The 21,238-nt window shown below is 47.2% G+C and overlaps 1 protein-coding gene across 11 annotated transcripts in view; it reads left to right on the plus strand.

Moving 5' to 3' along the window:
* LOC143323521 (serine/threonine-protein kinase BRSK2-like) overlaps nt 1–21,238 on the plus strand; it is a 105,163-nt gene that overhangs the window by 55,006 nt on the left and 28,919 nt on the right. For all 11 annotated transcript variants that reach the window (XM_076735401.1, XM_076735437.1, XM_076735452.1 and 8 more), the window contains exons 3-6: nt 13,978–14,063; nt 15,887–16,027; nt 17,768–17,884; nt 20,866–20,899. In XM_076735401.1, the coding sequence (XP_076591516.1) occupies nt 13,978–14,063; nt 15,887–16,027; nt 17,768–17,884; nt 20,866–20,899 (378 nt within the window). The remainder of the gene's footprint in view (nt 1–13,977; nt 14,064–15,886; nt 16,028–17,767; nt 17,885–20,865; nt 20,900–21,238) is intronic.

Raw genomic sequence — 21,238 nt, forward strand, 5'->3', positions numbered from 1 at the left:
AGCTGTTCACTCATGTTCTGCTCCTCTTAATGGCGACAGGAGCTCCGAGCTGCAGGAGGAAAACCTGAGAAATACCACTAGCAGCAAGCAACACTCGTCTGATCGAAGCCTCGCTTCCTCGACTCTGCTCTGCTCTTTCACGGCATCTAGAAGGCGTCATGAGCCTCAAAGTGCTGATGTAACAGCCTCCATAACAATTTTCTGCTTTGTTATACACACACACACACACACGCACACACACACGCGCACACACACTTTACAGTGTCAGAACACGTCTGTGTGTGTGTGTCACCGGACTGGATTGCTGTCGTGTAAAGAGAGTTTAGACAAGACAAACTCATCACAGCTGGTTCATTGAACAGCAAAGGACAAACGCACACACACACACACACCCACACACACACACACACACACACACACACACAGAGGACAAACCGTCTCTGTTTGTGTGTGTGTTTATGAGTTAGTTGTTTTAAAGGTTACGAGTAGATTGGAGGTGCTGTAATGACCAGCAGCAGCTCATTTTCCAGTGAGAGAGCCTGAGCGAGCGACACACCTCTTTGCCTCTCTGTCCACATCTTAAGTAGGTGTGTGTGTGTGTGTGCGTGTGCGTGTGCGTGTGCGTGTGCGTGTGCTGCTGTAGTCTTTGCTTTGTGCTGATGACTGTCCTCTCATCCTGATGAGCGGAGCGAGGGAGGAGCACACCTCTCTCCTCACTTAATGCTGGCAGCTAATTGGCTGTTAACACTGATGTTACTGTGGATTCGCAGCGTGCGAGCCATGAAGGGTGTTTGTCAGCTTCAAGGCTGTGAAAGATCACAGTGACACCGGCAGGCCGGAGAGGCCGGCTTGTTGCTCGCTGTCAGCAGGTTGAGTCTGAGCGCGCCTGAACGAGGCTCGGTTTGGGTTGTGTTCGGGTGCTTTTGTGAAATGATAAGTAGTATCAACCTTTCAGGTATTGATCAGTCAGATTCGAGTGTCATGACCACGCGACACGCTGGCGCCTCGTCATGTTCTCGCCTTCGTCTCCTCAGATGATCAGCCCGTCGTGTGTCTGATTCGACCTGAGCGGCGGACCTGAAGGCGGCAGATGCTCCCACTCGCTCTCTCGTGTCGGCGCTCTGTTTCCATTTGTCCGCTGACGTCGCCGCGCTCGATGCCAGCCGCTCCCTCCCCCGTCTGTCTCGGGGGTCGTCCCGGCAGCTTCCTCTAATCTTTCCCGCCTCGGTCTTATTTTAGAAGATGCTGAGGCTCTGTCGTCATGGCAACAGGCGGCGACCAGCTCGAGTTATGACCTCGTTGTTCTCACACGATGACGCCCAACCAGCCACCCGAAAAACATATCCAAATAAAACCCAGAGAGGGTTTGGAGGAGCTGCATGTTTAAAACATGACGCTGCCCCCCCCCCCCCCCCCCGCGCCTCAGCTGGCATTTTGACGAGACCCCATTTTGTCCCATTTTGTTTGACATTTTGCGAGTGCTGCAGGTTCACTTTCTTCTGTCTCTTTCTTCTCTCCGCGCTGCGTTTAGCCTGAACTTTGTGTCGCTGTGTATTCTTTGCAGGTTTTGCATATGAATGTATCCTCAGCTCACAACACGACACACATTTACATTTCCCTTGTTCATTGTTACACACGGACCCTCTTAAAGGAATAACCCGAAGCATTTCCATATAAATACATTTCTTTATCCCTGACTGATACAGTTTACATACGATTCTTTAAGCTTTTCTATCAGCTGACTGAACTGTCATCATCCAGAAACACTGCGAGTGACGTGTTTCATCGTGAATGAAAATAACCGTCCTCACTAGAGAAATACAGCGTTTACTGTTTGTTCACACGCCTAAAATACCTTCTGTTTACCTGACAGAGACCTCTAGAGGCCGTTTACTGCGGAGGCCGTCCTCCCAGGAATGACCACAGCATCAGTTGGTGTCAGTGAAGGTTTGGGCGGTGGACACGTGCTCGTCCAGCTTCAGTGTGATGGCCCGTCTGAACAGGAGGTTTAACACCAGTGTCCCTGTTGTCTCCACGCTGCACTCAGTGCTGCGTTTCAGTCATGAAACAAGTCAGGAAATGGTTTCTGTTTGTTTTAAAGGCCTTAATGGAAACATGCCATCACACATCACTTCCTGATCCAACCATTGTCATAATTTGACCCTCTCCAGTGATTGGCCGATGCTCAGTCTGTCAGCTGTTCCTATAGGTCAGTTCAAAGCCCGCCGCTGCGCTCTCACAGTGCCTTAACTGTTCGGTTGTTTTGTTTTCTGCTTAATTATTCTTGTGTGTGTTTACTCTGCTTTAACTTCGCTCTCGACATCGCTGGAAACGAGGCCGTGCCCTCAATGATTCTTTGAGATTTAAATAGGTTGAATGAAAAATGAAACAAACAACATTTGCATATTTATAGCTTGTGGATTTCTCAGTGAGGCACAGGAGAAGATGTCTTTTTAATCATTTTTAATGAGGTAAGTGAATTATTTTGTGGACAAACCGTATCAGACACAGTTATTATTCCAGGCAGAATGTCTTTATGCGTCTTGAAACGTGTCCGCAGGGGATCTTTAAGTGGTTTTTGGGCCTCAAGCAAACCTTAACGGTAGAACCGGCAGATCAGGAAGCATCAAAATAAATCCTGCAGATGATCGTTTGAGATGTCAGCGGCTCGCCGTGCTGCGGGTGCTCCCCGTGGCCATCCACCATCACGTGTTCACATCATGAACTTCACCGCACACGTCCCTCTGCGGTCCTCGTCTTTGTCATGTGCTAATGTGGACGTTGTTATGCGAACATGCGAGCGTGCGTCCGGCCTTGTTCGAGCTTCCTGCAGGACGTCTGCCGGCTGTGTGTGTTTGAGTCCTGGTGAGATGAGCAGCCTGACATTTACGGTACTACTTCAGAGATCAGCACCTTACACAGGCGTCACCTCTCCCGGCACCCAGATGTCAAACCTGGCATTTACACCACAGTTTCACTGCAGCTAATGGAGAGTCTCATTAGAGGAACCACAGGTGGATCCTGAGCGTGCGCATTGGCGGCTAACAGACAGAGGGAAGCTCCAGCTCAGTCAGGCTCGTTATCAGGAGTGGAGGAAGGACAGTTCACACAGTGGAGGTTAACATCGCCCAAAACGGGTTTCACTGTGAACAACTGCGACGTGGAAAAACCCAGTTTGCTATTCGTTGTTGGTCTGTATAATGTGTCAGCTGAAATTTACATTAAGACCTTTATTAAATTGCTCTTGCTGACTCATCTGCAGTCACTCTACATCCAGACTCAGAGCAGCGCCATCATCCCATCGGAGCTGTCCAGCATTCAGCCTCTTTCAGCTCTGCTTTTGGTCTCCACCAGCTCCTGACCAATATCTTTCCCTTCAGCTGCTAAATGCTCCACTTTGTTCAGCAGGTCGTGAACAGCGGCTCCACCAGAGCCTGTTCAGTGAAGACAGCTGCTGCTCGAAACACTAATCCAAATCTACAAGACAGAAGGTCGTCATCACTTTTACTGTCACCTCAGTTAAAACGTAGAAAAATGTAGAAGTTACGATGTCATTTGAACTTCACTCATATTGTCTAATTAATCCCAATTAAACCTATTTAAACAATAAATCTTGAATGCCAAGAGTTTTGAATCTATTCTGGATCTTTGGTACCATGAAAGCACAAGAACAAAACATGGCAGAGGAGTGTGTGTGTGTGTGTGTGTGTGTGTGTGTGTGTGTGTGTGTGTGTGTGTGTGTGTGTGTGTGTGTGTGTGTCCATGTGTGTGTGTCCATGTGTGTGTGTCCGTGTGTGTGTGTCCGTGTGTGTGTGTGTGTGTGTCCATGTGTGTGCGATTTAATCTCTTTTTCCAGTTGAAGTGCAGCCGATTGTGTGTCTGAGCTCTTCAGAGGTCGGACCCGACCCTCTCATGCCTGACCGGACTCATTTCATCTCCTCAACGACTGGCTGCTTGTGTTAATGGTGTCAATACTGACTTAACTGTGTTGATTCTACCCAGTGCTCCCACTGCACGCACAGTCAGAGAGAGTGTGTGTGTGTGTGTGTGTGTGTGTGTGTGTGTGTGTGTGTGTGTGTGTGTGTGTGTTGATCATGCTCTATGGTAACAGCATGTTTGCCTTCACAGCTGATACTTGATGATGGGAGACTCTGTGTGGCATCAGGAGCAGCTGCTCTTCACAGCTTCAGCTTCTTTTTGGAGAATATTTGAATCATCACCTGCAAATCAAAATATACCTTCAGTCAGTTTTTCCTGAGTGGCAGTGTGCAGCCTGGAGTGTTTCAGCCTGTGATTATAATCTAGTAATTAAATTAAAAAGCAATTATATATTTTCCTTTAATTTGCATTTAAAGGATCTGTTAGAATTAGATAATGAAAATCTTTCTTTTCCTGTTTAAACGATGAATTGATGATTCCATCTTGAACTAAAAGAGCAAAATTATTTCTTAAAAGGTTTTTATATTTAACTTTTTTTCGTATTGCATCTCACAACTTAACCTTTGTAGCTGGTATTTTGTGATGATGAATTCTAAATCAAGTCCAGCCCTCAGAGGGGAGAACTCTGAACTCTGATTGGCCGGAGCTACTGTTGCCTCTGGGATGGATGTCAATCATAAAGATCTGAAGGCCAAACTCAGGGTGAAATACGGTCCCTAAGGCACGATCCACTGTAGATGAGTGCTTCAGTGTTTCTAACATCTGGTTTATGGCAGCTGGACAGTGAGAGACAAAGGGACCAAAAGTGAAGAGGAGCTGAAAGTGAAGAGGAGCTGAAAGTGAAGAGGAACTGAAAGTGAAGAGGAGCTGAAAGTGAAGAGGAGCTGAAAGGAAGAGGAGCTGAAAGTGAAGAGGAGCTGAAAGTGAAGAGGAGCTGAAAGTGAAGAGGAACTGAAAGTGAAGAGGAGCTGAAAGGAAGAGGAGCTGAAAGGAAGAGGAGCTGAAAGGAAGAGGAGCTGAAAGTGAAGAGGAGCTGAAAGTGAAGAGGAGCTGAAAGTGAAGAGGAGCTGAAGCTGTCAGAGTTTTTGCACCTGTGGGACCTCTGGACGTGTCCATCGCTGACGTGTTTTAGAGGGACGGCGAGGTGATCGAGCAGATGACAGATGAGTGAAAGGATGCTGATTGCAATCCACCGCAGAAGAGAGCATCTGCCGTTTTCCCATGATTCACCGCTGACCTTAATCTGCTCGCCGTCACTTCAGCCGTCCTCCCCTCTGCGTGATTGTTAATGTATTCTGTCTGATGCAGCCACATGCTGAGGAGGCTGCTGGATCCGTCTCGCTCGTCACCGCTCGTCTGCCAGAAACTGGGCACGCCGCCGGGTCGTTACCCAGCAGCAGCTGAGACGCTCCCTGCTGATTGGCTGAGCTGGTGGCTGAAATTTAGATGTCTGCACTGCTTTCCTGTCCTGTCCTGTCCTGTCCTGACCTGTGCTGTGTTGTCCATTCCTGTCCTGTCCTGTCCTGTCCTGACCTGACCTGTGCTGTCTTGTCCATTCCTGTCATGACCTCACCTGTCCTGCCCCGCTTGTTCTGACCTGTCCTGACCTGTCCTATCTGACTTGTCCTGTCTTGTCCTGCCCTGCTTGTTCTGACCTGTCCTGACTTGTCCTGTCCTGACCTGTCCTCACCTGCCCTGTCCTGACTTGTCCGATCCTGTCCTGTTCCATCCTGATCTGTCCTGGGATCTTCCCTTGGTTCCTTTCTTATTCCCTTCATCTCCTTTCCGCCTTACTTCCCCTTTTCTCTCCTTTCTTTTTCTTTCTTTCTTTTCCTCTTTTGTGTTTCCTCTTTTCTCCGACCATTTCTTTTCTTTTTTCTGTCTTTCTTTCCCTCTCCTGTCATTCTTTCCTTTCCTTCTGCTTCCCTTCTCTCCTCCTCTCCTCCCCTCAGCTCTTCCATGTCTTCCTGTCGTTCCTCTGAATGGATTCGTGTCGCTTCATAAAATGTTCTGTCTCGGCTGCCAAATCACACGAAGCGGTCGACAGCGGCCGCCTGATTGCGCCGCTGCCGTCGGACCGTGATTGGATAGCAGAGCGGGCCGGGCTCTCCTCCTCAGCTCTCCTCCTCTCCTCCAGGATCGCCCAGACGTCATAGCAACAGATGGCGGTTTGATTACCGAGCGGATGTTCCAATTTATCACCCCTCGTGCCCCTCAGCTCTGCATTGTGTTTCAATTAAAGAGGGATTTGGAAGCAGCGCGCTGTAACTCGAGTCAATCCTCATAATTCATTAAGAGGAGCTATCATGCACGGAGGCGTTGACTGGAGGAGGTTTCTGGCATGAGTCAGGAGCCCTGAGCCCCTCACTGGGCTGGAGGAAGGGTCAGCAGGGTGTGAATGTAACACCCGTCCGCTGGGGGACCGCGCCGGTAAATTTAGGCTTCTTTTGAAAAGTCAATAAGGGCCCCCCAACACACGAAACGTTTGAGTCCGTTTGCTCTGTCCAGTCTCTCAGTTTGACCTGTTTCCAAACTTCCCCTGTCCCTGCTGATCATCGTCTGACTGTCACTTTCAACATTTAACTGCACTTAGACCATGAAACCTTAACTCACCTCTCTGTCTGCTCACGCTCAGTGTTCCAAACATGAATCGATGTGCTAAGATTTGGCTAACCACAGCGCTCGTTTGTCCCCCCGTTAGCTGCTCACCTGCGCCGCTCACAGCCTCAGGTGATGGATTTATTTTTGGCACATTTTGTCAAAAATAAAATCACTCCTGCAGCATGATCCACCTTTCTGCTGTCCACCCAAACACTCAGTACGAACCAAACGTTCATATTTATCACCTGTTATCACCAGAGCGTGGTTAACCGCGCAGCATTAGCCTTTCACATTGGTCGCTCACAGCTTGCGTGGCGCTGGCGAGGGACCAGAGTCTGTCTGGTCTGTGTTGTAGCTGCTGACTGTATTTCAGAGCCTTCAGGCCTTGAGTATTGTTGATTGTGGAATATTCCTTTAATTGCCTTCTGATGCAGTTTCTCTAAAGGATTAAGGAATGGTGTACAACTTGCTTCAACCCACGCTGACGTGTGTCCTGACCGCCATGTGGATCACATGATGCTCTGTGACGTGGACGGCTTGTTTTACATTTCATGGCTGAATTAGTGACCTGCGTGTGTGTCGGACTGTGGATGCTGTGGTCAGAGGCCACCTGTTTTTCATTAGCGCTGTTGATCTCTTCGGTGAATGAGTCAGGCGTTGTTTGGAAGGTGTGTCGCGAAGCTGACTCATTCTGAACGAACCCTTCGGCGCTGCAGGGCCTGAGTCACCGTTCATGGCGGACCCTCTCAGATAGTTCACCGTCAGTCCTCCCCAGCTGTCTGACTTCACACTTGGCTTCGAATCATCGCCACTTACGTATCGAGTGAAGGTGAAGGGAAAACAGATCTGGACACATCACACCTGAGCAGGTGCACCACTTCATCTGACTGTTACCCATCGTGTTTGACGTGGTCACTGCAGCCCGTTTGGATTTGTGTTTACATTTATGGATCTTTTTATTTTAATGCAGTGAAAGCAGGAGCAGCGGTCCATCAGTGTCACACTTCACTCGCTGATGATGATGATGATGATGATGATGATGATGAGTCATTAAAAACTGGCTCACTGTACCATCTATGCTGCACTTTCAGCATCATTTACAGTGGGCTCTCAGGGCTGGAGACAGCGATAAATTACAGATGTTATCTTCATGTGCACACGGTCATAAAGGGTGAGGGCGTGATGTGACCAGATTTCACGTCACGTTCAAGGGACGTTCTAGAAAACATGCAGCCTCCTAAATTATTGCTGTTATAATTGAGGGTTCTGTGATGATCAGTGTGCGTCTGCGGTCGTTGTACCAGACCGTCACGGTCAAGATGAAGCTCTTACCGCTCGATCTGTGTTCCAGCCTTCGTCTGTGGTCATGAGCCTTTGTGTTATGTCTGAAAGAATGACACTGAAGCAGCTGAAATTAGCCTCTTTTGTGAGGTAGGACCCCAGACTGAACCTGGTCACGCTGACTTTTATAACAGCAAACTTTAAGGGTAGAAAATGTTTGATTTCAGTGGAATTGCAGAAATCCTAAATTTCATACGGTACTTTGAAGCAGAACTGAACTTTAGTGACATTTGTCCAATTTTGCGCTGTTGACTGATTGTTGAGTTGTAAATACCAGTAATAATCAGCTTTATTTCTATTGCACAATTCATGCAACACAAAGTGTTTTTACATTAAAGAATCGTAACATTTACAATAGAAACCATAAATCTGGGGGAGCTGGAGAGTCTAAAATGAAAACTGTTTGCAGTAAACTGCTCTGCAGAAGAGATGTGGAGAGGAGGCAGAGAGGAGGAGGTGAACGAAAGCTTAATCAACTCATTTCCACCTCTGAGACCCAGATTAAGTCACCACAGGAGCTCAGCCTCCCACTCCAGCACCTGTGAGTCTGGGTTAGAGCCCAGAGCTGAACCTCAGCGCTCCGAGGACTCATTCAAAAGTGTCTGCAGCACCAAATATCACACACCGAAGCTTGGCTCCAGAAAGAAGTTGTCTCTGAATTTGCATATATTTAGTGAAGTGAGGTGAAAAGGTGATGTTTTGTCTGGCAGGTGGATCTTTGAACTCTTTCCTGTGAGGTCAGACTGGTTTGCACACTGCCTGTCATAGAGGAGAATACAGCTTAAAGTGTCTCCAGGTGACTGGATGGATCTAAGGACAGGAGGAAGATGAACAGTGAAACTATGCAGACTAACGCACACCAAAAACCAAATTCAAATTCTCAAATGAGAAAAACATTTTTGCTAATAAGAAAAGAGGAGAATGTTCCTCCTCTGGGTCGACATCACTCGAGTTTTCCTCTCAAACTTCTCGGATGAGTAAGCAGAAGGAGACGTCGCAGTAACCAATCAGAGCCGGCCGGTGCTGGTGAGAATCAAAGAGCTGAGATTCAGAAACCTGGAGGAGGGTCACACCTGATTCTGCAGCGTCCTCCAAACCTGAGCGGGACTGAGGCTGCGGGTCCTCCTCCGCCCGTGTTACAGCCCCTGGTTCTCACCCCCACCCTTCCTTCCGCTCACACACACGCTTTATCACTGCTCATTAGAAAACCATACGGGTCATAATGGGGCGTAATAAATGTCAGCGTCGCTGCTCGTGCGTGAAGGGTAGGGGTCTGTTTACCTGGTACATGTGTTTAATTAGCCTCTGCCAGGCTACGCAGTGCGTGCACCGTCGAGTCAGTGATGTGAGCAGATGAAAACCAGGATAATTAGATCTGATGGCAGGTGGAGGGGCTGAAGCGCCGCACCTGCATCACTGTGTGCTCACCTGCCGGTGGGAAAGTGTCGCACCTGGAAGTCCACGGCCTGGTGATGGTGTCAAAGTGCTGTCTGTGTCAAAATCAAAGCCAGACGACAAACAGGTAGCTGATGAAGATGATGATGATGATGATGTGGAGTCCTTCTTGCTGGGGATACTGGTTCACAGTTTAGAATAAATTAATTAGGATCAAATTAATTAGATGAGTAATGAGTGTAAAAACAGCAGAAAGGAAAATAAAACCAGAAAACACTGAAAATGTTAAAGTCACTTTTACATTTTTATCATTTTTAATCAAAGCCAGCAGTCGGTGAGAAAAGCTCTCAGAATCTCAGTGTGTGTGATTTATTCTGCATATTTTTGTACTTCCTTATTAGTATTATTCTATATGTTATTGTTAGTATTGTTATTCTGGGTGTTATTACAGTATTAGTATAGCAGTGGTAGTATTCTCGCATTCTGTTATTATTTTTATTCTTATTCTCGATATATTTCTGCATCGACAGCTGCTGTTTATTGTTTCTCATGGTTTACATATTCACATTTACATATTTCACATACTATTTATAGCTGACTTCTGTTGCTGTATAGTGTACATATATTTCCATATTTTTACATCCTCTAATTAGACGTTTTTATTTCCTTTCTGTTTCTATTTCTGTCAGAGCTGAAACTGACCCAGTTTCCCCTCCGGATCAATAGAGGTTTGTGATTCTGATGGTGAAATCAGGTTTGGAGAGTTGCCGTTATTCTCCAGATGATCTCAGTGAACGCACTAAGCTCTGAATCTTGTTTGTATGCGATGAATCGTGTTATTCTGAGCGTATCTCCTGAAACATGAAGGATGTTTGTGGCTCTGAAACCTGCACAGCGTCTGTCTCTCCCTCACTCGCCTGTACTTCCTGGACCAGCTGCAGAGCCGTGTTCACTGCGGGCTGGGGTCACGCGGCAGGTCGTACATTAACAGCTCGTGTCGGATGTGGAATTCATTTGGAGAAAATTGTGGATAATTATTGGTTTGCAGGAGGGCCCTGTGCTGCACAGCTGGAGTGTCGGTGTGAAGTTAGCAAAGGGCAGCTGATGATGAGGCTGCTTCATCGGTAAATGGAGTTTCCTCCGAGTCAGTTCAAGCATTGGCGTCTGTCACAGGGGTCGTACCTGTGGTCCAGTGGGCCCCTGGGTCTTGGACGGGGCTGTGTGCACTTTGAGTGCTTCCTGGTTCAGAAAGTGTTCGATATGAGAGACGTGTCACAAAGATCACCTGCAGACACATGAGCAGAGCGTTAGAGAGTGAGAGAACATCAGGCTGAAAGAGCGTTCGGCTGCTCTGCGCCTGGAACACACCTGCAGTGATGACGCAGGATTTGGAGTCAAGGCTCTAGGCTAACATTAGCCTATTGAAGCTAATCATCCATTATCACTGTGATTCATTCGTTCTTCGGTTTAACCGGCGAGCCTTTGGAGATCTTTAGGAGGCTTTTGCCTTAAGCATTTCTCTCCTGACTCTTCGTCCTCTTCAGCTGTGGGAGAAGATGAGAGAGGTGGAGGCAGAAGTTGGTGTGACAGCCCGGTCCGGGAGACTGCTGGGCCAAAGATTAAAGGGAACTCTTTAATAATTTATTTGCTGCCAGCCGTCATCACTCGCCATGACAGACCTTTGAAGACTGCCGGCTTTGATGGAAATGAAATTTCATTTTCTGGAGTCTTCTGTCCTGCGATTGGCCTCTCAGACCTGTCACATCGGCCCTGAACAGGGACAGCAGAGGATGACTCAGACTCCGGGCCGGTTTGTAGACGGCGGGTCAGGAAAAGAGTCATGAGGACAAAACGAGCGATCGGCAGATGACTGAAAGCGTTCGTGTGTTCCACAGCTTAAAGCCAGCAGTGACGAGAATCTGAAATCAATAGGACGATCAGCAGAGGATCAGTTTGATTACCTGTGGTATGGATCCCCTCTGACGCCGACACCGTGTTCCCTCATTGATTCTCTCAACAGAATCATGTGAAACAAATCTGGCATTTCCAACAAGCTGCTATTGACGAAGTGTCGTCTGTGGTGCAAACATCAGGAGATGTTTTGGTCTCAAGGGTTAGATTTAATTTCAGGTGCCAACAAGATGTCAGTGTCACGCAGTCTGCTCTCTGTCTGCTCTCAGCACAAAATATTTTTAATTTCAGAACACATTTCTGATATTCTCACTGTTTTTTCCCACAATGCTCTCTGTTGTCCTCCAGCAGAGAGGCTGGAGTGTGTCTTTGAGCTGAAGGTGGGCACATAAACAGAAAAAGTACTTGTAGTTTGCTTCTCAACCATCCTCCAGTTCGCACTGCTTCTGCAGCTGCAGTGCATTCTGGTCCGTTTTCCTGCTCGTGGGTGTGTAAGTGTGTCTGTGTGCCTCTTCCTCTGATGGATTTCAGCTCTGGAGAGATGATTTCTTTGATTCAGAGCCTGGGGCATTTTCTGCCATCACACTCCATTGTTTGTGCTTAAATAGCCTGATTTGACATCGTCCTTGTGTCTGTTTGGCCATTTATCCACAGAAACACGCCAAACGCAGTGAGCTCAGATGTGCAGTTTAGGAACACGTCGGACTGATGGTGACTGTGCAGAGTTTGGACTCTGCGGCGCTCAAGTCTAAACTGGCTTTACCCTGCAGCCTGCTGAGGTGCCAACTGGCAGCAAATCAGAGCGCAGCAGCCAGGTTAGCACTGAAACCGCTACAGGCAGCATCTGAGTGACCAGACGTTTTACTCTTCATTAGACTCTGTATCCGCTCATGACGCTCACCTGCAGCTGCACTGAGCCTGCTGGTGTCGTTCTGTCATATGACAGGAAACAAGACACATCAGTCTGATTGACAGTAAATCCCATAAAGCACCAAAACCAGTAAAGTGTTGCTCTGACTCTCAGTACTTCCTGACATCTCTGCTCTGTCTGTGGCTCATTAGCTCCTACTGAAGAGTAGGAAATAGAGCATGTGTTGGACTGTTTTCAGCCGCGGATGAATCCGCGGTTGGTGCTGTAGTGAGTGTTTGTGGCAGCAGGACGGTGTGTGTGTGTACAGCGAGGCTCACTGATGTGTTTTTAGTGGTTTCTGGACGATGATGGAGCTCAGAGGATGAAGATCTATCAGGCTGTGATACACACAGTACTGGATCCATTCACTGTTGGTTTTGTCTTTTCGTGAGATTTGTTGAAGGAAAACGCTGAAAATCAGCAGCTTTACACTTTAACTCAAGTCAAGGTGATGAAAAGGTGAACTTCTCACTGGTGCTCGTGGATCTTTTTAACCATAGGAAGGTTCTTTAACGGCTGACTGCAGGAAGCTTCTGACATGTTGGACAGTAACGAGCTCAAACACAAAGATGAAGGAAAAATCAGCACGTTGAAACACACTGACTGTAAGATGAACCATAAGAACGACGAGCAGACAGATGCCCGGATGATGATGATGATGATGATGGTCGTGGTGATGATGATGATGGTTGGGGAATGAGGCAGCTGCAGCATTGCATACTGACACAGTTATAACAGTGTGTGTGTGTGTGTGTGTGTGTGTGTGTGTGTGTGTGTGTGTGTGTGTGTGTGTGTGTGAGCACTGCAGAGAGCTCAGGCGCTCAAACTGTTCATACAGTCTGTTGTTTATCACTGTGTGCTGGAGTTTCACCCTATATACTAATCTGACAATCAATCAATCAATCAATCAATCGATCGAGCCTTGAGACTGTGTTTCATTAGCCTTACAGCTCCAGTGGTGCTTCGAGAGCACGCCTGATTGATACCAAAATAATTCCAGTGTTTGTTCCAGAAGGTAAAGCCCCACCATGTTGGAAAAGCTCAGTGAGAGAATATGTTGAACAGAAGCTTAAAACATTTGTTTGTGAGGTTGACGGCTGGCGGAGTAATCCTGTTGTTTTCTGACGAGCACATCGCTCAGTGTGGCTAATCCCTCGTACAGTCCACACATGCAGGGACGTAGACAGGAGCTGTTTGTGGTACTACATGTGCTCACACCGTGGTTCTGTGTGTGGCCTGATGCTTTTATTTAGTTAACCTCTTTTAAATAATACTTTTATAAACTCTACACTGTATTATTAGCGATGCTAAAGACATGACTGAGGTGTCTGTCACCACTTTGGTCCTGACAGACGTCACAGCCTCTTTTGGGACAGTGTTCTGCAGACATTCATGGTCAGATGATGAATCCTGATGACTCTGGTGATCCTCTGACTTTCCCTCTGGCGCCACCAGCAGGTTTCCCTGCGAAGCGAATGCCGTTCACATCCTCCTCAGCTTGTGTTTGTTGCTAATTAGCAATTAGCGTGCTACCAAACTAAGATTGTGAATATAGTATAAACTGCTGATCACAGCATGTTAGCATTGTCCTAGTGAGCTTGTTAGCATTTAGCTCATAGCATCACTGTGCTTCAGTACTGACTCGCAGAGATGGAAGCATGGCTGTAGACTCTTAACTGCTTCACGTGAAAACAGTGAAAAAAGTCTTTGTTTTTTAATTTTTGATAACTCAGACAAAAGAAGAGTCAAATACAAGCTTTAAAACAGACCAACAAGCTTCACGAAGTCCAGAGGTTAAATGACGTTTGACTGTATGCTTCCATGTTTGCTGTTAATGAGTGATGGTGTAACTGCTCTTCTTCTTCTGTGTTTCTGTCCAGGTGGAGCGGGAGATAGCCATTCTGAAACTCATAGAGCATCCCCACGTTTTAAAGCTGCATGACGTCTATGAAAACAAGAAATACCTGTAAGTGCCGAACGCTGCGTTCACTTTCTAAGATCCAACACACAGCTTCACTTCTTTTAAACCGCCTCTGCCTTCAAACAGATTTGATATGGAAGGAAATACAGAGGTTCATTAGTAGTTGGCGTTTATTGTTGGACCAGCTGCAGCTGAAATACATCATCTTCAGCGCTGTGCAAATTAAAATTCAGCCATTTTGAAACTTTCAAACAAGTTCTGGTGTCTTCATGACTTTACAGCTGTGGAAATTAAATGTTGTTAAGATTTTTTCTGGGAAAATTTCTTTCCATAAGTTTCTGATACAGATTGAACGTACTGTAATTTCACTTGTGAACATCTGCACGGACAGACAACAGTTTCATTTCCACCGGCCTGACAGGCTACTGTGCTAGTGTTAGCATGCTAGGCTAGCTCATCCCCCTTTCCCAGCAGCGGGTTGAGTCCTCCTGAATGCTGTAAAGAGGATGTTTGATGGGAAACCCTGCGTGGACGTCTGCAGTCTCTCCAGTCAGTCGTCACCGTGGTCGTCGTTTCTAAGCTGACACGCTGTTTCCACAAATATGTCCGAAAACTGTTTTACTGGAAAATTCTGCACTACTATAGTTTATATGTCTTCACAAAAAATGGGAGGAGAATTCAGATTTCAGTGGGACTTTAAGTGCCGACGAACAACGTCGACGAGTGATGAAGACGAAAAGCCAAACCCTAAACCTCACTGCAGCCTGTCGACAGAACAATTTAACATTAGCTGAGCGCCTTCGCTCCAAACAGCAGTTTGAACTGTGGGATTTTATCAAAGCGTGAAATGTTTTATTGCCCCCCCCCACACACACACACACACACACACACACACACACACACACACACACACACACACTTTAACCTTCCCTGCGACTGTGGAGCTTTAATGTACATCCATGTTTTGTTGTACACATTAATCTGCTGCGTGTGGCGGCCGCGCTCCAGCGGCACGGCTTAATGTGCTCTTCAATAATTGATAAAGGCTCGGCCTTCGAACGCAGCACAGCGGGGATTTGTTTTCTTAATGTAGCGAGGACGGGGACGGACGGTCAGCGCAGTTTGCTGTAGAAAATTTCACACTCACAAATCACAAGCCAACACGTTTCTAATTTAAATAGCTCTGACAGGTAAACGCTCGAGCAGATCCCTTAATCTGCTAATAAATCAGTCCGTGGGGACGACGGCGCCGCAGGAGGAGGCGGCGCCGCTCGCAGGCCGAGGATCACACATGTCTCCGAGACAAATGAACGCGGGAGATAGATAAAACAGTTTAAACCACAGCACACAAACCAGCACGGGCTGGGGATTTTCTCAAGGATTTACATCCTGCATCGATGTACTGTGGCGACTTCCACATGTCGCAGCCTGATACTCTGTAGTTTATGACTCAATTACTTCATTAATGCCTCTTTCACGTTGAGGAAGAATCAAGCAGAGGATGTTTACTCTCCGTGTGGACTCACAGGTGGGTTACTGAAGTGCTGCAGCTTGTAGGCTCCTCTTCTTCTTCTCCACAGTTACCTGACGGCTGTGGTTATTTGTTTCTCTGCTGATTCTGTTCAACATGAGATGTAAGATGCTGCAGAGTAAAACCTGAATCTGCACACCTCAGTGTGGAAAAGGTCAGTTCAGGTGATTGACAGTGTGCGACTCTGCAGTGGAGTTAAAAATGTCTCATTTCTAGAAGGCGGGATGAAGATTATTTCAGTTTGCAGAGCAGCATGTGAGCACAGGGAGGATCTTCTGTACTTCTGCACTGGTTGACTTGAAGACGTGTGACCTGTTTCCTCTCTCCACCTGTGCAGGTACCTGGTGCTCGAGCACGTGTCTGGCGGGGAGCTGTTCGACTACCTGGTGAAAAAGGGCCGGTTAACACCTAAAGAGGCCAGAAAGTTCTTCAGACAGATCATCTCCGCCCTGGACTTCTGCCACAGCCACTCCATATGGTTTGTTACCTTTGCACGTCCTTCTGAGTCAGCAGACGGTTCAGGGAGTTTGGTTGCTCTCTCTGTTATTGCTTTGTGCAGATGAATATTTACTAAGGTTTTGCTGACCTTCTGAAGTCGCCAAACAGTCAATATTTTATGCAGGTAAAATGAAAAGAAGGTGGCATGGCTGCAAATTGCAGCCTCGTAAAATATGTATTTCAAGGTGTTCCTGTGTGGAGGTGCAGAATATGGGAGGCAGAACGGAAATTTACATAAATAGCTGCTGCACCTAATTTTTCACTGCGACTGCAGCAGAGCAGCTGCATCTGAAACGCAGTGAGTTCAGGAAAAGCAGGTGTGAAACCTGCAGCACTTTCCATTCAGACTCAGAGGGAGGATGTGGATGGGCTGTTAAAGTATGAAGAGCAACATTAACACTGTGAAAGGAGCCAAACGCTTCCTCGATGTCTGTTCACAGCTCGTTCACTCCGATCGCTCTGCTGTCGACAGCATCACACTGATTGACTCATTGTTTCCTCACACTCTGAACGCACGCTGGCGCTTCCACAAATGTCTCCTCAACCAACCAGTAGTCCAACTCCAGCAGCAGGAACTGTTTGTTTGGTGATCCGTTTCTGACAAAGCATCCTGACATCCAGTCTCATGAATCGAAGCTCATTTCCGTCCGTAGGTTTAGAAGATTTTCACCAAAGTGAAGAAGAATTTTGCGCTCCTGACAGCGACGTGCCGCAGTGATCATCTCTCGTGGTCTCATGTTGTTAGATTTACTCAATGACTGAGCAACAGGGTCCCTCCTGCGTTCCTCCTCTTCAGCCTCTGCCCTCCTCAGCTGAAACCGGGGGCGACTTCAGATGGTCCAGCTCCTCTTCATCTCCTTTCATCTCTGAAAGCACCTTCAGTTCCTCCACACATGGCGGCAGCGCTGTCTATCTAACTGCACATCAAAGCAGCTCTGAGTCGTTAAGCATCAAGTGTTCAGCTTTGAAGAGCTCCTTTTGTTCTGCGCTGTGTTTCCTGGATGAACTGAGGACATCAAGCTCTTCTCTCCTTATGAGTAACAGGATAGCTGTGATACTAACCTGGACCTCCGTTGCACCTGGAGTCTGTCTGTTCTTCATAGCTGCGTTGTAATAAAGTGGCCTCACCGCAGAAATCAAACAGGAGGTTTGAATGCTTTCAGGACTAATTGTTTCCCATTTCGCCTACACTTCCTCCAGAGGTGGAAGCATGAAAGCAGAGTGCCTGCAGCTATCAAGAGCTGCTGGGTTTAACTTTTATTTTACATGAAACTCAAAGCTGAAGCGAGGTGGTCACCGGGTTCACGGACAGAAGCCAATGTACAGACGTGGACTGCCTGGACGCAGCGGATGGAAGCGAGTGAGAGTTTGTTATCTGGAGGTGCTGCGTCAAAGGAAAGAGAACATCTGTCGGCTGAACAGCTTCTTCAGCTTCAGGAGGAGCTTTTCACACCAGAGACAAACTGCTCGAGGTCTTCAAGGGTCCAGAAGTTTGGTCTGACCTCAGATGAACCCCTAGAAACCTTTGCTGAACCTGACATGACTAAGACAAACTTTACATTATTTCAAAACTTCAAACATTTTTAACTGTTTTAGCCAAACTGAAGAGACGTATGTTAGTCAGGACGCTCGGTAATGACTGCAGGGTGTGGATGAATGCAGCGTCTCATGTGTGCAACCAACATTCTGTCTCTGTCTTCTGTGTCCTGTCGTCCTCCAGCCACAGAGATTTGAAGCCTGAGAACTTGTTGTTAGACGAGAAGAACAACATCAGGATAGCAGACTTCGGCATGGCGTCTCTGCAGGTCGGGGACAGTCTGCTGGAGACCAGCTGTGGGTGAGTGCTTCACATTCAAGTCCAGCTTCTTAAACTTTGGTTGTGGTCCTGAATACTGCACAGGCTCACACAGTTTATGACTGGAATAAAAGCCTTTATGTTCTCTCATGTCACTCTGCAGCACTTTGTTGGACGTGTGACTTTGAATAAACGGTGTTTTTCTGTGAGCTAACCTCCCCGTTCACCTTACATGTAGTCGTTTATTTTTAGCTAATTAACCAGCTGATTAGTGGAGCTCTCAGTCCAACCTGAGCCCAGCTTCAGGTTGGTTTGGCTGGCTGTGGAAAGACGCTGTGGCTCTGGAAATGGAAGAAATCTTTCAGTGTGTAAGCTGCTGGCTGTTTGTTCCGCAGGCGTTGGAAAGCTCTGTAGGATTCAGGCTGGTCCGACGCGTCCCGCTCACCACCGCTAACCGCAGGCCAGCAAGTGTTTCATGCAGCCAGTCATGTGGAACAGCTAAAGCCGAATCCTCCGGCTCAGAGATGCTGCACAAAGCAAGAGAGGACAACATGGAGTTAGTGGGCAAAATGTTCTGCCTGCGGTTACTCATTAGTCTTCATTATAATTCAAGCAATGCAGGAACTGGTAGCTCAGAATAATGAAGCAGAGCAGCTTCTGTTAATTCTCCGTAACATCAGTGTATTCATATATACGTTACAGGTCCTGATGCAGTTGAACTATGGCTGAAATACTGTTTTATACAGTGTGTACTGTGGGGGGTTTAAAGAGAACTCAGTTCAACACTTCACTCTGTTGTTCCTGAGCTTTTGACCGAATCACTGAGTCCTCAGCTGCAGACAGAGTTCACTCAGCTGCCTTAGAAATGTAGATTTTTCTTCCTCCGAGCACCTCGAGGATCTGCTTAATCTCACTTAATCTTCTGATGAGGATCAAAAGTTAGCAAGGAAGGACTTACTGTGAAAAAGAAGGTAAGTGGACCTTGAGTTGAGGCTGTTTTGAGCTGCGTTGAGGCTGGATTAGCAGTAGGGCAAAGAGGTCAGCTGCTCAGGGTCCCTGGACCTTCAGGGACCCGAAGACTTCGGCTGCACGCTGTTTGTTAGTTCACTGACTCACAACATAAACTGGATGATGGCCCCGAGGTAGATTTTAAGACCGTTAGCGTTTCAGTTAAGCAGTTCAACTTGTTTGGTTTTTTCCTTAAAAATGCTGTGGTAGTGATCAGTGGAGGAGCAGACCTCATCGCTCACATGGCTCTTCCTCCCTTCACTGATGCAGGCAGCTTTCATGAAGAACCTCTCATGGATTCTGTGAATATCTTTGGGAGTAACAAGTCCGATGACTCTTCATGTGACGTTAATGGAATTTATTAAACGTCGCTGGCGACCGCGGACGAGTCGCATCGAGCAGGAAGGATGAAGATTTGCTGTGGTGTAATTAGACTGCGCTTCGTGTATTTTGACACGACCGTGTTTGAGTAGTTCGGATCTGCTGGTTTTACATACATTAGCATAATGAAGTGAGATGTTGGCAGTGATGGAGCGAGTGTTTACTCTGCGAGCTGAGCTTGTGTCGCGCAGAGTCGCAGTGAAACGCTGCTGGAGGAGCTCTCTGCCTCATTTGTTGTGATTAATCCACACAGAGGAAGACCAGACGAGTCTCATCGCTGTCATTATTCCATTATTCAGGAGGTGGCGAGCTCACAGGCCGCAGGTCCCGGCTCACCTCGGCCCGTGCAGGAGCGAACACGCTGAGGGAATCACATGTTAACTGATCAGATGTCACTGGTTTCACTGGAGCCACAGTCGTCCTCATCCTCCGTCGCTGCCTCTGCTCTTTATTTTGCTCTTCGTCAGCTCAGCGGACGTCGTGGAGATGTCTGTCCAGCAGAGCCACTGAAGTCTTGTTTCAGTGGCTCAAACATGCTTTTAAAATGCAGGATTTCTCCTCCGTGGTGTTAGCACTAGCTAACACTTAGCTCGTAGATCACACCTACCCCCGATTTCAAAGCTTTACTCGTGACGTACGAGCGTCAGGTGGACAGACCCGATGTCTCTGTGTGTAGAGGACTGGTTGAGCTGAGCCGTTCAGACTTCAGGCTGGAGACTAAAGCTCCTCCAGTCAATACTCGGCTTTTTATTAGCATCTTAAGCTTTTCCTTGACGTGATGCTCTGTGGTTTGTAGTGCTGTCTGTGTACTATCTATGTCCTGGACTGTTTCAGGAATCCATCGGCTTCTGTCCACTTCGGGACAATAAGACAAACTATCAGTGGACATTTGAACCCTGCTTGATTTGTGTTGTGTTTTAATCCCATGACCTGTGATGGAAGGCACATCTACAACTTTTACTGAAGTAAAAGTGCAAATCTGACAATGTGGAAATATTCTGTTAGTGATAAAAGTCCTGCGTTTGATGGAGACCTTAGAGAATGTTATGAAAATGACCTCATATTGTTGTTTTATTGGATCATCATTACGGGTGCATTAGTGTGTAAACAGCGTGTTAATGTTAAAGCTCACTGAGCTGATTGAACTCTTTAATACTGCACAGAAATAACTGAGATAACAAACTTCAGCCTTTGAAAATGTTCATGAAAAACATGAAGTTTTGTGGTTTCTGGATCCAGAACTTGTGAAAACACAGCTGTGGTTCTTTCAGGTAGTAACTGAAAAAGTTGAAGCTGTGTCACTCTGTGGAAACCGTGTCGATGCCGTCATATGTTATTCAACAGGATGAGCCTCCATCACTGGAGTTTGGATTGAGGCCATTTCACGTTACGTAATCCTCACTTAGCGAACGGAGAAGAGCCTCCAGCAGGCCGTCACAGGCTTGTGTTTTGGTGGGTTTCTGGTAAAGAGGCTGATGTTTGGACAGCAGTCTGTGCAGAGGCTCACCTGCTCTCTCGTCTTCGGTCGATGGCTCGCGGCTGCCGGCTGTGTTTCCTGTGTGTGCGGTTGTGTAACGTTGTGTGTCCAGCGCTGTCAGTTCTTTCCGGCGTAACCGTCTCTTTGCCTCCCGCAGATCTCCGCACTACGCCTGCCCAGAGGTCATCAGGGTAAGTGCTCTCTCCCGCTCTGTGTTTCTTCCTTTCATACAGTAATAGCACTCTGCACAATGGCTCTTACATCACTGCTCCACCCCCCCTCCGCTGGGCTCAAACACACTTAAAAGTTCATCTGCGTGTGAGCAGCTCTGCATCCTCTGTCCTCTCTGTTTCCACGTTTCCTCAAACAAACCTGAACGATGGTTTCTCTTCATCTCATGAACACAGCGCACGCATGTTCTGTCCAACAAACACTTGAACTTTGATGGATGTTTACACACATACAGATCTCTGCATGTTTGTTCAGTGTGTATGTGGGAAACGCATCGCATCATGTGACATTTTCTGATT

The sequence above is a fragment of the Chaetodon auriga genome, chromosome 1 (genome assembly GCF_051107435.1).
Source record: "Chaetodon auriga isolate fChaAug3 chromosome 1, fChaAug3.hap1, whole genome shotgun sequence".
In the NCBI taxonomy this organism is placed as follows: domain Eukaryota; kingdom Metazoa; phylum Chordata; class Actinopteri; order Chaetodontiformes; family Chaetodontidae; genus Chaetodon; species Chaetodon auriga.